General features: G+C 36.5%; 2 protein-coding genes and 1 long non-coding RNA gene across 3 annotated transcripts in view; 2 read left to right on the forward strand and 1 right to left on the reverse strand.

Annotated features, from left to right (window-relative positions):
* The window catches only part of LOC109360662 (myosin-6-like), a 29,960-nt gene extending 20,293 nt beyond the window's left edge, over positions 1-9,667 (forward strand). The window contains exons 30-39 of the mRNA XM_019605701.1: positions 5,508-5,663; positions 5,752-5,940; positions 6,176-6,301; positions 6,420-6,490; positions 6,603-6,702; positions 6,869-6,925; positions 8,333-8,389; positions 8,817-8,897; positions 8,988-9,070; positions 9,541-9,667. Coding sequence (XP_019461246.1) covers positions 5,508-5,663; positions 5,752-5,940; positions 6,176-6,301; positions 6,420-6,490; positions 6,603-6,702; positions 6,869-6,925; positions 8,333-8,389; positions 8,817-8,897; positions 8,988-9,070; positions 9,541-9,655 — 1,035 coding nt within the window. The 3' untranslated portion in view covers positions 9,656-9,667. The remainder of the gene's footprint in view (positions 1-5,507; positions 5,664-5,751; positions 5,941-6,175; positions 6,302-6,419; positions 6,491-6,602; positions 6,703-6,868; positions 6,926-8,332; positions 8,390-8,816; positions 8,898-8,987; positions 9,071-9,540) is intronic.
* Positions 9,681-10,095, forward strand: LOC109360663. The gene is made up of 2 exons (XR_002109203.1): positions 9,681-9,934; positions 9,996-10,095. It is a non-coding gene; the product is annotated as an uncharacterized LOC109360663 (long non-coding RNA).
* Positions 11,376-14,139, reverse strand: LOC109361267 (photosystem I reaction center subunit IV, chloroplastic-like). The gene is made up of 3 exons (XM_019606666.1): positions 13,773-14,139; positions 12,538-12,603; positions 11,376-11,691 (listed from the first exon to the last, which is right to left on the reverse strand). Exons 1-3 carry the CDS (start codon positions 14,034-14,036, stop codon positions 11,587-11,589), a joined length of 435 nt encoding a protein of 144 aa, XP_019462211.1. The 5' UTR covers positions 14,037-14,139; the 3' UTR covers positions 11,376-11,586.

Consider the following 16,310-nt stretch of genomic DNA (forward strand, 5'->3'; position numbering starts at 1 on the left):
TAGGGGTCTCATGGCACTCTGCTATGATGTAGGGGATTCTGTTTGAGGCCTTAGCAACCACCAACCTGTCCTTGTAATATAAGGTACCCTTCTTCAATTCAAACCCAGGGTGAGATGTGGGAGAGACCACCAAATCTTGCATCACCTTCCTCCACTTGACATCAGTGTGCAATCCTTCAGTCCAAGAGTCTAATTCATCATTGTTGACCATAGAAAGAGCAAAGTACATTTTCTGCCTAGACAAAGCATCAGCTACAGAGTTGTCCTTCCCTGGTTTATACTGTATTTCAAAATCCAGCCCAATCAACTTAACTGCCCACTTGAATGATCCTCTGAAAATAACCTCTGCTCAGTGAGAAATTTAAGACTTTTTTGGTCTGTCTTAATGATAAAATGTCTTCCCATCAAATAATGCCTCCATTTCTGGATGGCCTGGACTAGAGCCATAAGCTCTCTTTCATAAACAGACTTCTGTTATGCTCTCAAGGAAAGACCTTGACTCCAAAAGGCCAAGGGCCTCCCTTCCTGCATCAATACAGCCCCCAACCCCTTGCTGGAAGCATCTGTTTCAACCACAAACCCCTTAGAGAAATCAGGAATAGCAAGATTAGGTAAACTCATCATAGCAGACTTCAATCCTTCAAAGGCATTAGTGGCCTCTTCTGTCCAGAGAAAGGCATCCTTCTTAAGCAAGTTGGTGAGGGGTTTGGCTATTTTACCATAATCTCCCACAAATCTTCTATAGTATCCAGTGAGCCCCAAAAATCCCCTCAATCCCTTCACATTCTTGGGCCTTGGCCAAGATCTAATAGCTTCTACCTTAGCTCCATCTGCAGATACCCCCTGCCCTGTGATGACATGCCCTAAGTACTCAATACTAGGCTGTCCAAAACTACACTTCTTCAGATTGGCCTTCAAAGAATGCTCCACCAACAATTCTAGCACACCTTGCAAATGCTTGAAATGAGTAGTTAAGTCATGGCTATACACTAAGATGTCATCAAAGAAAACCAGTGTGAATTTCCTCAGATAAGGCTTCAAAATTTCATTCATTAGGGACTGGAAGGTAGATGGTGCATTGGTTAATCCAAAAGGCATCACTAGGAACTCATAGTGACCCTCATGAGTTCTGAATGCTGTTTTAGCCACATCTTCCTCTCTCATCCTTATTTGGTGGTACCCTGATTTCAGATCCAACTTGGAAAACACCACTGCCCCACCCAATTCATCCAGCAATTCTTCCACCACAGGAATAGGGAACTTGTTAGGAATGGTGATTTTATTGAGGGCCCTATAATCAACACAAAACCTCCACCCTCCATCTTTTTTCTTAACCAGAATGATGGGACTCGAGTAAGGACTAATACTGGGCCTAATCACCCCTGCTTCAAGCATTTCAGACACCAACTTCTCCACCTCAGTTTTCTGATAATAAGGACACTTGTAAGGCCTAAGATGAGGTATCTCAGCCCCTTTCTTGAGATGGATAGCATGGTCTTGTCTTCTACATGGAGGCAATCCTTGAGGATCCTGGAAAACTTCTGGAAATTTCTGCAATACCTCTCTGATTGGGCCAGGGATCTCTGAATCTGACCTCGGGGAAGCAACATCACAATGAACCAACAATCCTTCTCCTTCCTTAAGCAGAACCTGCATGAATGCCTTCAAGGATAACTCTGCCTTGGCTAAAGCAGGATCACCCTCTAGAGTAATTATGGAGTCCCCTATTTTTACCTTAAGCTTCATATTTCCAAAATCAGCCATAACTTCCCCCAATCCTCCCAACCATTCCAAACCCAGCACAACATCAACCCCCTTCAATCCAAACAAATAGAAGTCTTGAACCACTTCTAGTTGTTGCATAGTAATCTGTAATTGAGAACACTTACCCATCCCCTTAATGTGATGGCCATCACCCACTTCTACCACATAAGCTTTTGTTGTGTCCACCTTCAACTGCAACTGTTCCACCAAATTCTTGGAGATGAAGTTATGTGATGCTCCACAATCCAGCAAGATAACTATGGGATGTGCTCCCAACCTTCCCTCTATTTTCCAAGACTTAGCAGAAGTAAGGCCCTTCATAGAATAAAGAGACAATTGAAGAGAATTTAGAGCCTCTAGCTCCTCTTCTCCCCCTTCTTCTACCTCCTCCCCATCAGCTAGGATAAGAGTTCTCAACTGCTTATGCTTACACACATGATCCCTATTGAAGGGTTCATCACATCTAAAGCATAGCCCCTTCTCCCTTTTCTCTCTCATTTCAGCATTAGTGAGCCTCTTGAATTCTCCCCTTCCCCTACCACTCTCAACTTGGCTATTTTTGGAGAATCCTCCCCCACTTCCCACTGAAGAATCTTCCCTCCTACTACTGCTAGCAGAAGAGGGGTCTAAAGTAACCATCTTAGTGTAAGAATTCCCTCTAAAAGGGCCTGAGGCCCTAGGAAAATTAGAATTGGGTCTTTTACTTACCACCTGATTCTTTTGTTCAATCAGAATGGCCTTCTGGATTATTTCTGGTAGAGACTTCAACTCATAAAGCTTCACTTCTACCCTTACTTCCTCCTTGAGTCCATTGAGGAACACCCCTCTCACAAATTCTTGGTTCACCTCCCTCAAGGCTCCAGCATACTTTTCAAACTCCTCAACATAAGCTTCCACACTCCCTTCTTGTTTTAGAGACAGAAGCAACTCAAAAGGGTTCTGAACCATTGAAGGTTGGAACCTCCTCACCACCGCGAGCTTAAACCCCTCCCAAGTGGGTGAGGGGTTACATCCCTCCCACCACTGGAACCAACTTAGGGCTTTTCCTTCCAATGCTACCAATGTCGCCTGCATCTTTTCTGCTTCAGTTAGGGCTCTGAGATCAAAATATCGTTCTAGCTTCTGTACCCACCCAAATGCATCGTCACCCATGAATACAGGAATTTCCAGTTTACGCCAACGATCTCCCCCTCGTAAGTTCTTCCTACTGTCAACCTCTTCACCATTCTCACTGACTTCATCATTCGAGGCCCCTTTTTGTGAAATCCCTAATTTCTCAGCAATGGCAGCAAGCAACTCCTCTGTCTTGTTCATTCTGGCTTCCCCTAGTTCCAACCTGAGTCGAATTTCCTCCCTTTCCTTTCGCAAATCATTACCAACTTGTGATACGTCTTCTCCCTCTTTTGCCATGCTTCTTGTTGACACCATATAATTGTTTCAGCAGCGGTGGTGATAGGGTTCCACACCTCAGGCACCAAGAAAGGTGCTCTGATACCAATGTTAGATACTGGTATCTAAGAATTAGAAATTAGAAGATGATAGGAAAAAGAATTACCCTTAACACAGAATCAATAGGATTCTGTAAGGGTTCTATGAAGTTTATTATTGATAGAAGAAAGTAGTTACAAGAAGATGATGAACATGAACTAGGATTCCTGAATCCTAGAGGTTACTCTGATTTCCTAAATCAGAAATGATTAATTCTCTAACTAACTAACTACTCAACCACCCATCTATTTATAGCCTTTAAAGCCTAACCGAAATAACTACCTAAGGCAAAGAAGGAGTTTTGCTTATTCATTTAGCCAAACTTTCCTCTTTCCTCTTCTATATACATTTGTAATTATAGGCTTAGTCTGTCTAACCCTATCATAGATGTAGAAGAAGAGATGATTGATATTGAGTTGAAGGGAAAAAAATATTCACTGAAGACCACATCTTTAAATATATATATATATTCTACCATCCTTAGACAAACATTTGTACCCCTTGTGAGTGGTAGAATAGCCAAGGAAAATACACTCAGAGCTTCTGAATTCAAGTTTACGCTTGTTGTAAGGTTTAAGTAAAGGAAAACAAGCACAACCAAACATTAGGGTGACCTAGTGCACAAAACTCCCACTTAGTGTTTGCTTGTTGTAAGCACAACCGAACACTAAAGCTAATTTAATCAGGATTGAGACCAAAGAGTAGCTGATGAGGTGACTTATTTTAAAGAGGGGGAGTAGGTAATCTATTAATGAGGAACATTGTAGTGCTAAAGGCATGTTCCTAGTAAGCCATCGGAAGGTTAGTGTGAGCCATCAAAGTTAATCCAGTTTCAACAATGTTTTGATGTTTTCTTTCTACTATTCCATGTTGGTGATGAGTGTGAGAGCATTAGAGCCTACTAATGATACCTAAGGACTTTAGGTATTCAGTGAAGGGTCTAAATTCACCTCCAAAGTTACTCTATACTGCTTTTATAGACTTATCAAATTGATTAGATATATAGACTAAAGAAAGTCCACAATCCACATCAAAAGAGTATATTGCAACATTTGAAACTAGCAAAAGAGGTAAAATATATGAAAAAATTCTTGCTTGAATTGAGTCCAGGTTCTAGAAAGATGTGTTTTGCCTGTGACAACCAAAGTGCAAGTGCAACCCACTAAGCTAAGAATACTACATTTTATTCCTAGACAAAGCACATTGATTACCGCTATCACTAAATATGAAATGCTTTGGAGGATGGTGAGTTGCAACTAGAGAAGATCCGTATGGATAACAATTGGTCCGACATGTTTACTAAGACAGTTTCAATCAAAAAGATAATTGAGGATAATGATACCCATCAATTAAAAGTCAGGAAGAGAGAGATTTGTTGGGATTTGCTCCTTAATTGACAGGAGACCATGACTATTGAACATTAGTAGGTGATCCAATTTATATATTCAATAATGGCCTTTCCAAACTCTTAGATGTTCCTTGACTCTTAAAGATACGGAAGTCCAACCTAGAAAGTTAAATATTTTTCAAGGTGTCTTGAAAATATGACAGATGAATTATTTACTATCTCTTTATTTCTTTATGAAGAAGCCTTCTTGCACTTCTGTATGTAAAGGGAACTTGTGATGAAGAGAAACATGATAAGTAAGTGAGAAGAACAACATAGAGAGTAAGTGAGACAATTGATATCCACTATAGTGTGAGACTAGTGAGAGACATTGTATTCCATCCTATTTGAGTGAGATTGAGTATTTTCCGCTCAGAGTGAGAAATACAAATATTGTAATCCTACTTCTTATATTGGACATTGAGTGCTATCCATGATAAAGTTTTCATTGTTATTCTTCCACTTTTGCTCTATCTGTGTGTCGCTTCTACAGATGCTCATTTTTTTCATCACAAAAGGAGAAAATTTGGCTGTTTCCCAACATGTTAAGCTTAAATCTTTTGTGAATATGATTTATATTTGAAATTATGTGTTTGATGTAAATGTATGCAAGTTGGAACGCTGCTGTTGCCACTAGCCAGATTCCTGGTTTAATTGTTAGTTATCCCTGCATTCTTTTTTCTTGAGATTTTATGAACCCATTTACAAATTTATTTGTTGAACAATGAAATTTTTGGCTCCTGTTCTGTTCAATGATTTGGTTGTAATTTTCAGGTGATATTCTGTAATTTTTGTGCTTTTTATGCTGACATAAAGAAAAGTATTGGAGATCTTAAATAACTTGTCTTTTTTCTTCCTTACTTTCTAGAATCAAGAAGACAATGATCTTATGGCCTATTGGCTATTGAATACGTCTGCGCTATTGTTTTTGCTGCAACAAAGTCTTAGATCTGGTGGTGCAATTGATGCAACCCCAGCTAGAAAACCACCTAATCCAACATCCCTATTTGGAAGAATGGCTATGGTAATAATTCTTCCTCACATTCTTTTTCATCTGATCTCCATTTCACACTTACAAAGTTGTGCCAATTTATTTGGTGACTAAATTACAGGGTTTTCGTTCATCCCCTTCTTCTGCCAACCTCACTGTCGTGTCGTTAGATGTTGTACGCAAGGTAGAGGCTAAATACCCTGCTTTGCTCTTCAAGCAGCAGCTCACAGCCTATGTGGAGAAAATATATGGCATCCTTCGGGACAACTTGAAAAAGGAGTTAGCATCTTTGCTTTCATTATGTATCCAGGTATGCTGAAATGCAGTTGGTGATTGTTTAATTGTATTGAGGTTTAAACTAACCATTATGGAATAGTAAAGTCAGATACAATGTCGTACATCCCATGCAGTTCCCATTGCCTGTCCCTATATACTATATCTTTAGGTGATATTTACTTGAATTTCCATGAAGATTCTTAGGCTCTATTTTAGTCACATAGGTTTTTGGTTCTGTTCCTAATGCAAATCATATTGCTGATATACAGGCACCAAGAACCTCAAAGGGAGTGTTAAAATCTGGCCGATCCTTTGCTAAAGATTCTCCCATGGGTCACTGGCTGAGTATAATTGAGTCCCTCAACACCCTCCTCTGTACCCTGAAAGAGAACTTTGTATGATTTTTGTGTGTGTAACTTATTAACCTAGGAGGACTAAGCAATTACCTCCCCTTTAGCCTTGCTTATGCCATTTCTGAAAATTGCTTAAATGCAATATAATTTTTGGATTCAGGTGCCTCCAGTCCTTATCCAAAAAATCTTCACTCAAGCATTCTCATATATTAATGTTCAACTCTTCAATAGGTAAGTAGTTTTTGCATATATATCCTTTACCATGGAATAAATTTTCTTTTTATCATTTTATTTTCGTTTAATATTTGGGAAGGTGAACATTTAAAAAAAAAAATATTTCTAGTCTTCTTCTGCGTCGCGATTGTTGCACATTCAGCAATGGGGAATATGTCAAAGCTGGTTTAGCAGAATTGGAGCTGTGGTGCGTCCAAGCAAGGGAGGAGGTAAATTATTTCAACATTTACTGTATTGTTAGCTTTTCAGTTGGTGCATGTTTCCCTAGGATGTAATAAGATATAGTGGTTGTTGACCTATGACTTCTGTGTATGGATTTAGAACTGGTGTGCGCATTTTCATAAACAGTCTAACCTAATTGGCTTGTGCTTGCAGTATGCGGGATCATCTTGGGATGAGCTTAAGCACATAAGACAGGCCGTTGGATTCTTGGTAAGTGTCTTGTTTGATTATATGGAATCATTTATTTTTCCCTTGTTGATGTTGTTTCATGATTTTGACAATCAATTTTGGTTTACAATGCATGAGGTTTTGTGTTTACTTACCGCAGTTATCTAAAATATGAGAACATCATGATTATGGTAACAGGCTAAGTTCAGTCAAACTGAAGACAGTGCATCTTTTTATCAAATAAAAAAGACACATGTCATTTAAATCTATATTATGGTACTCATCTTCAACCACAATAATTAAGTCTTAGTCTCACTAGATGGGGTCAGCTACATGAATCGAATAACACCGTAGTGCTCTATTATAAATCATGTTCATTGATAAAACAATGATACATATTTTTTCCCTAATTGTTCCACCTATGATTTTTCTTAGTCTCCTTCTGCCTCTAGAAATTGGACTAACCTCAATTTGATCTACTCTCCTTACCATGGCTTCTAACGGTCTCCGCCATACATGCCCAAATCACCTAAGACACGACTCTACCATCTTTTCTTTAATAGGAGTCACCCAAACTTTCTCCTTAATGCATTCATTCCTAACCCGATCTTGTCTAGTGTGTCTACTCATCCAATGCAATATTTTCATCTTTGCTATTTATTCTCATTGACATTTTATCACTTAACATTTAGTCTCATATAATAATATAGGTCTTATAATTGTGCATTAAAATTTTCCCTTAAGCTTGAGTGGCAAATGATTGTACTCATCCTGGTAAAAAATTATACTATTTGCCATTTAACCATCTTTTGTGGACAAAATGCATCTTTTATTAGTTCTAGATGAAAAACATGCTCAAACAAATTACTGCTATGACTTGTTAAATCCCATTTTAAACTTAGCAAGTATGAAAATTACTTCAAACAAGAATCTCCATGAGACTGGTGTTGGAAAATCAATGATTATTTCCCACTTCAATGATTCTTAACCCAATATTAAACTTAACTACCATGTAATCTACATCGTTAGAATGGGCAATGGCAAATTGAAAGCCTCGTAAGTTATCAAACCACATTAGTTCATAAGCTTGTACATCATGAGTGTTAATTTCAGAACATAAACATAAGGTCATCCTCTATGATAGGAAGTTGAAGTCTCCAATGTAGAAGATAGTAACATAATTACCTCCATTTTTTGTGGATTGTGTAAAACCTTCATGGTTCATGTGTTGGTTATTAAATATGCATCTTGTACGGCTTACATTTTCAGCATCTACCTTTTTCATGGTTATACTGGAACAGTTATCACGTCTTACTTAATTGAAGATTTATTCTCTCTCTCTCTCTCTATATATGTATATATAAATGTATTTGTGTGTATGAAGTGGTTGAAATCTAATGTCTTAAATTAGTTCTATAGGTTTAATTGTTGTCATTTTTTTATTAACAGGTTATTCATCAGAAGTATAGGATTTCCTATGATGAAATCATTAATGATTTATGCCCTGTAAGTATCTCGATCTTTCTGTGTGGGTTCATTAGTCATGCATCTCATGAATTTGTTAATATTCATATGGGCATATCTTTCATAGCATGATGGAATTTCGTTGAGCGGAATTTTGAGGTGATGAGTTCTTGCATTGATCATGCGTTCAATGTGGTTTCTTTGTATTCTTTTTACAAAGGAAACATTACGAATCATATGTTTCTGCAAGTTGATGTTCATTTGATTGCATAGGTTGTCTATCAACTTGGAGAGTTCATGAGGTTACTGCCAGGACTGAAATTGAGTTTTAATTTTGTTTGATAGTCCTACGCATGATCACTGATGCATATAATCTCTTGCTCTTGCACTCACTTCTCTGTGTCACGGTCTTTCATGTTCTGTTTTTCTCATGCCTTTTTCCTTGTTTCCTTTCCTCCCCACACCTCAGGTCATGAGTGTCCAGCAGCTGTATAGAATATGTGCACTTTATTGGGATGATAATTACAATACCCGAAGTGTATCCCCAGATGTACGTTTTTGTTTTATTATATTTTATCTGGTTGCTGCAAAATTAAAGAAGAGGCTGATACTTGATTAACATGCTCAAATCTTCCTTCAGGTCCTTTCAAGCATGAGGGTACTTATGACTGAGGACTCTAATAATGCTCAGAGTGATTCTTTCTTGTTGGATGACAATTCAAGGTGAAAATGCTTGTTTTTTGAAATGACATTAGTGTTGCTTTAATAGTGTACATGCATTTTGAGCTTTAGCCCAAAGAGAGTTGAAAACATGTCTGCCAATATAAAGGACAAAAGAAAATTGATGCATTTAATTTCTTTGTTGTGTTAAAAAATGCAAAAGGTAGATTTTTAATAAAATTGTTTGATATGTTTTTATATTTTAACAGATATTAATTAGAACAGGAAGATACTATGCAACATCACATATATGTTACCAATAAGGTGTTGGTCTAGTGGTGTAAGGCTCCACTAGATCCCCAGGATGACCAAAAGGTCAAGGGTTTGATTCCTGGGAACAACACTTGTTGGGCGGGGCAACCACACCCCCCGAAAGAGATTAGTTCCTTACCAAAAAGGTGAAGGGATATCTTTGGTAATACTAAAAAAAACTACTTATATGTTTTACCAATTGACTTGTACTTCTTTTGCAGCATCCCCTTCTCAGTGGATGACCTCTCTACATCATTGCAAGAGAAAGATTTCTCAGAGGTGAAACCAGCTGATGAGCTTCTTCAGAATCCTGCCTTCCAGTTTTTAAATGAGTAGGTGGCAAAGGAAGCTCAACATGACTTTGTATTTGTCTTGTCAAGGTAGGCAACAAAATCAGTTGTTGGTCCTTGCTGTTATAGTGGTTGTAAATCCATTTTTATTTCTATTCTTTTTCCTTCAACTTATTTTTGTTTATGATTTGGTATCTTACAAATGGTTTATTATGTCCCTACATCAATTTTCCCCTGATGTAAAGTTATTTTTTCATTCTTTTGTTGACATTCAATTGTAAAATCTTCATTGTTAAGAAGGGGGGATATTTTTAGGATATGTGAGGTTGCCTCACATGTTCATTTTTTTGACTCTGGTCAGAAAACCATTGGAAATTTAGGGTGAGTTTCTTATAGTTTTGCTTTGGTGGGGGAGCTCACTTTTCAGTGTAAAAGGTCAAGAATGAAATTTGATACATAATAAATAGGTTCATATTATGGTGTTTGGACTTTGGACTCCTGTTTTTCCTTTCTTTACTTTCCGTACTCAGTGTTCAAGTGCAGTATGGTCGAACATATTTTCTGGTTTGAGAGGACAGACTGGGTATTATATCACTGAAATTCTAGAGCAGCAAAAAGTTGAATTATGGGTAGGGATGGCATCGAGGCACGGATAGTACTTTCCTGTGCCCATACCAGCACCTATTTGTAGGCCATACATGTAGTGGGTATCCAACAAGTTTTCCCAACATAACATCAATTCAATGACAGTTTGAATCTTTTGGTATATTGATAGCATCATATGGCTTAAAATTTAGATGGGCAAGAGAATTTAACACCTCATTTACGAGGAATTCCTTCAAGAAGTTTACGGTCGGCAACACTGCCCGGCAAAAAGAAGGGCCACCAGCCCCCTACCATGTCTAGTGGTCGATGATGCACCCCTTGTTAGTCATTGACGAGCCCCCTACCATGTCTAGTGGTCGATGATGCACCCCTTGTTAGTCATTGACGAGCCCCCTACCATGTCTAGTGGTCGATGATGCACCCCTTGTTAGTCATTGACGAGCCCCCTACCATGTCTAGTGGTCGATGATGCACCCCTTGTTAGTCATTGAGAGGACTATGATGAAAAAGACGGAGGAGGATTATGAAGAGCCTCGATGGAACTATCATTGCCATAAACTTCCTCCAAAAACTTTATCCACAATCTTGATATATAAAACTAAGCAAAAACTAGAGAATTGATGTACCTAAAGTGTTTAAAGTGGAGGTGATGAAGATAAGAACAACAAAACCAAATGCAAAGATCATAAGTTCATGAGCAAAATTAACAGCAAGTAGAAGAGTGAAGAAATGAATGAGGAGTAAGCCTCTACTTATAGGTAAGGAGAGAGATGGCCCTATATGATCCATTCATTCCCCAAATACATCATGATCCATTCATTCCCCAAATACATCATGATCATTCATTGTCGACCTATATGTTCCCCATAACAGCCCATAAATGCATCCCAACTGTTCATTGTTGTCATTAATTTCAAATTTTCTGTTGTGAGTGCATCATCAACTATAGATATTGTATTGTCTGTGTGTACAGACAGAGCTTTACACTGCAAGTCTGTAACCATAACATATTTAAAAAAGTTATGCTGCCAAAATTTTCATACATTTTCAATTTCAATATATCCATTAGTGAACAAATTTTCACTTCCACTTGAAAATGAAGCTAAGTAAGAAGAGTGAGGATTTTGTAGGTCCATTTCAATTGTTGCAGTGACCTTACATTGATGGAAACTAACATGCATAATTACTCATTTCAATAAGAATAGAGGAGAGTTTAAGATTCTGAGCAACTTAGAGACTTCAAACAGAATGTAGTTTATAGAGATCATGAGGTAGATATTAGAGACAATATGATACACATTTTTTTACATGAAAAAACCTTAAGCTAGTAATTGAAATAGCATAAGAGTCAAAATTACAAATAAAATGGACTCATTTCACTTCCTCAATCTCATCCAAAGCATAGTTGTTTGTTGATACATTGGCATAGTTAACTTTGTTGAATCTAACCACAACCGGGTAGCGAGTTTTGGGGTCCTGCAGAACAAACAGAAATCCGTAAAAAACATGAGTTGAGATTCCATGGGATGGAATAAGATTGAGGTAGGTTTGATGCATGCACAAAACAGATGGTAGTGTCCTGATTTGTTCTTTCTGGTTTCATCCAAAACCAAAATGTCTCAATTTTTAATCCGATAAAATAATAAGTAGGGTTAGAAACAAGCCGAACCGAGTCGAACTAGAGTTCAGCTCGATAAGGATTGACTCAACTCAAAACTCGATTCGATACGAGTTTTTTTTTAGCTAGAATTCGGCTCAGTTAAAGTTCACGAACTGGTCGGTTCAGTTCGAATGTTCATTTAGACAACTCAAATAATTAATTAAAATTTGGAAAAGTTTTATATATATAAATATAATCTTTTTTATATATAATAATAATAAATATAAAAAAATAATGTATAAGTCAAATGAGTGAATGCAATAGGTTATTTAAGATTTTTCTTTTTCCCTCTCATCATTTATTGGACATACCCATTTGGTCCGTTAGATTTAACTTGAGTATAAACAAATCTCTCCTCATATATAAATATGTATATACATATATAAATCTATAAAGCCAACTTATAAACCTAACGAGTGAAACTATATCAAACTCAAATTCGACTCGTTTATTTAACGAACTCAATTTCCAACTCAAGTCCAGCTCATTTGGTTCATGAACCAAGTTTATCGAGCTAAATAACGAATCGAATTTCGAACGAATACTGAGTTAGTTCGATTCATTGTCAACCTTATGATAGGACATAATTCATATTTGTGTTCCATCATCGCGTTCTAACATGTCTACCAAAAGTTACTTAAGAACGAGTTTCGGGTACTAACCTGATCAACAGCAACAACTGAACCAGATTCTTTGTACCAATAGGATTCCCTCCTAAGAATCTTCACCTGTTGAGTAGAACCAACACATCAAATAAACAGAACTTAAAGTTTCAAAAATTTCAACTTCCCCAAACTACTAACTCAGAAGAAGTTTCAAACAAATTGCATAAACAAGTAGTTTTGACCACTGTCCTCGTTTCTGTTATACTCTCCCTCCCTACATATCTTCATAAGAAATGTTTTTTGTCATATATACTTATCATGACCATAGAAGCATAGATGCATCATGCAATATTGGAATTTATACTTGAAAAAGCACACGCCTAGAACAGGAGTGGATATTTACAAAAACTATCATATTCAACATAATATGTAAAATGATGCTTATACATCACTACCATACATCATTTTTTACACATAACCCTGTTTTTAAGCATAGTTGATGATGTTCATATATATATATATATTGTTAATGTGAATATGTGATACATTTTAATAGAACTAATAAACAACTAAGAATATGTAGATCGTTAATCTCACTTCATAATACATGCTGTTAACAAGATGTTTATGCATAGTCAACAATAAGTGGAAACAAAGTAAATAATCAGGTTGATATATCAATGTTGTAATAATAGAAAAAATAATTATTTAATGCTGTCCAACCAATTCACGGAGCAGAATGTCATTAATATACCACCATTTCAAAACCTGGAGCCCGACCACCAAGGGAATTACATCGTTTCATGTCATAGGAAGAGTGAAGAGCTACTAACAAATGACATCAAACCTTAAAACAATATACATTCTTTCAAACTGCATAGAGCATCACTTGACGTGGCCGCAGTATGCAGTAGAAGTGAACACCGTAACTGCACATCACGCCGCAATCACGATTGGGCAATTACGGCGTGTCACTAAATCACAATGATATGACACCAACAAAACTGCATCGGACCGTATTTGGGCCGCATGCTTTAATCGCAAAAAAAATCACAACACGTCTACAATCCACATGGCAACAGCTGCAATAACCCACAATCGTGGCCATAATTTAAAGCATTAACAATAGATATGAATCTTGTCATTTCTAAACTCTTGCACTCATCCCATCTTATCCCAAACACGGGACTTCCGACTACAACCCATATTTGACTATACCCAACACATATGCATCATTCCATATGTGTAACATAATTAACATAAAAAATGTAGAGAATATTAAAATAACTCACCTTGGTACCTCTCTTAGGACCAATTGGTGGTGGCTTGGGTTTCTTAGCTGCTTCTCCTTCTACTACAGGATTCACGGTTGCCGGTGCCGCCGCAGAAGCAGCAGCAGCCTCATCTGCTGCCCTTACAACAAGCCTAGAAGAAGACCCATTAACATTCTTTGTAGGAAACGTTACCATATTACTGCTCCTAAGAGATGATGAGTTTGTTACAACATTTAACAACACAAACCCAGATGCTATTGATGCCATGTTGCAACTTGCCATGAAGGTTTCTTCTCTATGTGTGCTTGTGTGTGTCACAGGTTCTGTTGATTGTAATCTTAAGTGTGAGAAAAAGACAAGAGGAGAAGAAATATGAAAGTATATTTGGTTGTGTTTGCTTTGGAGAAATTATCTGATCACTAGAAATTTGTATCAATCGTTTCCTCCACTGAGGTGTTGCCACTTATGCACCATATCTATTTGCTTTGGGGTTTGGATAATGTTGTTACATCTCATATATTTAAATGTTTTTGATTGAATATGTGGTTAATTATGTGTATTGGTTATTTGATAAAAAATGATTAATATTTTGTTAAACCATAATATATGACATTTTAACTTAAGAATGATATATGGGATGAGAATGAAAAAAGTCAAAAACCTTTATATACCTGTTTTCAAATAAAATAATAAATGGAGAAAATAAGTTCCACATAAATAAAAAAAATGGTTATTACAGCATGCATTTGGGGATTTTTTTTATTAAATAAAAATATAACCTTCATTAAAATTGTGTTGCTCTTCATTTTTTTGAGAGACTTAAACTCATTAAAACTAGATGCACGAGTTTAAGTTATTTTTTAGTATAATTCACCATATTGCCTACACCAAATTTATCTTCATTATTAACATAACACAAATGACTTGATCAACTTGTAACTATTAATAAGCAATATTATTCATTGTAGAGTATTCTAACAATGAAGAAAATGTTTTAAGCCAAGTGAATTGAAATTGGTCTTGTGTATATATCTCTATTAAGGGAATACTATTCAACATGACATTAATATGAACTCAGTTATAAATAAGTTTGTGAATTTCATCTATTTGATTCATAAGATTTCCTCAATTTTGTGCCCATTTCCCTTATCTACATTTTCCTTGAATTTCATCTATTTGATTCATAAGATTTTTATACTGTTACTATATCATCCACTATTCATATTTACTTATGACTGACTCTTAAATAAAAGAAGTAATACAAATGAATTGTTGATAGTACATTAATTGTGCATAAATTTTTACACAATCAATATATAGATATTACGCTCATAAATTAATTGTTTTATTCATTCTTCTATATATATATCATTGAAACACTAGAAAATGAATCTATAGAGATGAAATTAAAACAATAAATAATATAAATGGGGGATTTTATCAGCTTAATCTCACTAATGTGAAATTAAAATAATATATTGTAGTATAGAACAAACTCTGAAGTTTTCTCATTTGATACTAGTCTCTCTCCATATAGTATACTCTTTCATAGTGATAAACTTTAACAGCTCAAAAATTTCTCAAACAATATTGCCTAAAAGTGGGTAATTTTTTCTAAAATAATATAATATAAAATTATTTTCCTTATATTCGATTCCTTTTCGGGACATCAGGTTAAGTAACCTAAATTGCAGAAAAGACAACGATCATTACCTAATAGTAACCAAAAACAACTCACATGCCGTGGAATAATCCTTCATTGAAATAATGAAAAATGTTTGTACGAAAAACAAGGCGGAATAAAATCTTTGTCTAAACTGAAAACATACAAAATAGGCTGAGCCATTCAGCATATCAAAAGTACCCTACACAGATACCCTCCTCAAAAGCAAAATAGAAAAGGAAATGGCTGCTAGTGACTAGCTCTAGTATTCACGGGTGCGCTAGGGCACTCACATGAGTCCTCCTCCGTCTCAGAATTGGAGGAGAGGTCTACCACCTCAATGAAGTCCTCTATACATACTAACTCCATATAGTCCTCCTCTTCGGCTTCCAACTCCTCCTCTTAGTAGATGGCCCTGCAGTAGTGGATCCATGAGGAATCACAAACTGAATGGATGGTGCAGCAGATGCTAGTCTCCGAGCAGGTAAAGTGAAAGATGCCTCAAAGTCCGTATGATGTGAGGGGAAGCGCATCGTAGAGTCATCACAAACCATCTACAGCTCTAAGGCACAAGGGCCTGTATATGTGTATCGGTGTCCGTCACTACTCCATGTCCCCTCCTGGGACATTGAGAATCGGTAGCTCCGAATCCTTGCTGTATGGTCCATCTGAATGAGAACGTGAACTAAAGACAAACAGAAAGAAAAAGGAGTAAGTCATCTAATGAATATTATTCATTAACGGTGTAGAATTACACAAAATATCACATCCAGATAGACACACATAATATACACAATATATTCTGCATATGTAAATGTAAATGATGAATGATATTATATCTCAAACTATGAGAATCAATATCCATGAACTCAATGAATGAATGTTATATTTAT

Source organism: Lupinus angustifolius, chromosome LG11 (assembly GCF_001865875.1).
Source record: "Lupinus angustifolius cultivar Tanjil chromosome LG11, LupAngTanjil_v1.0, whole genome shotgun sequence".
In the NCBI taxonomy this organism is placed as follows: domain Eukaryota; kingdom Viridiplantae; phylum Streptophyta; class Magnoliopsida; order Fabales; family Fabaceae; genus Lupinus; species Lupinus angustifolius.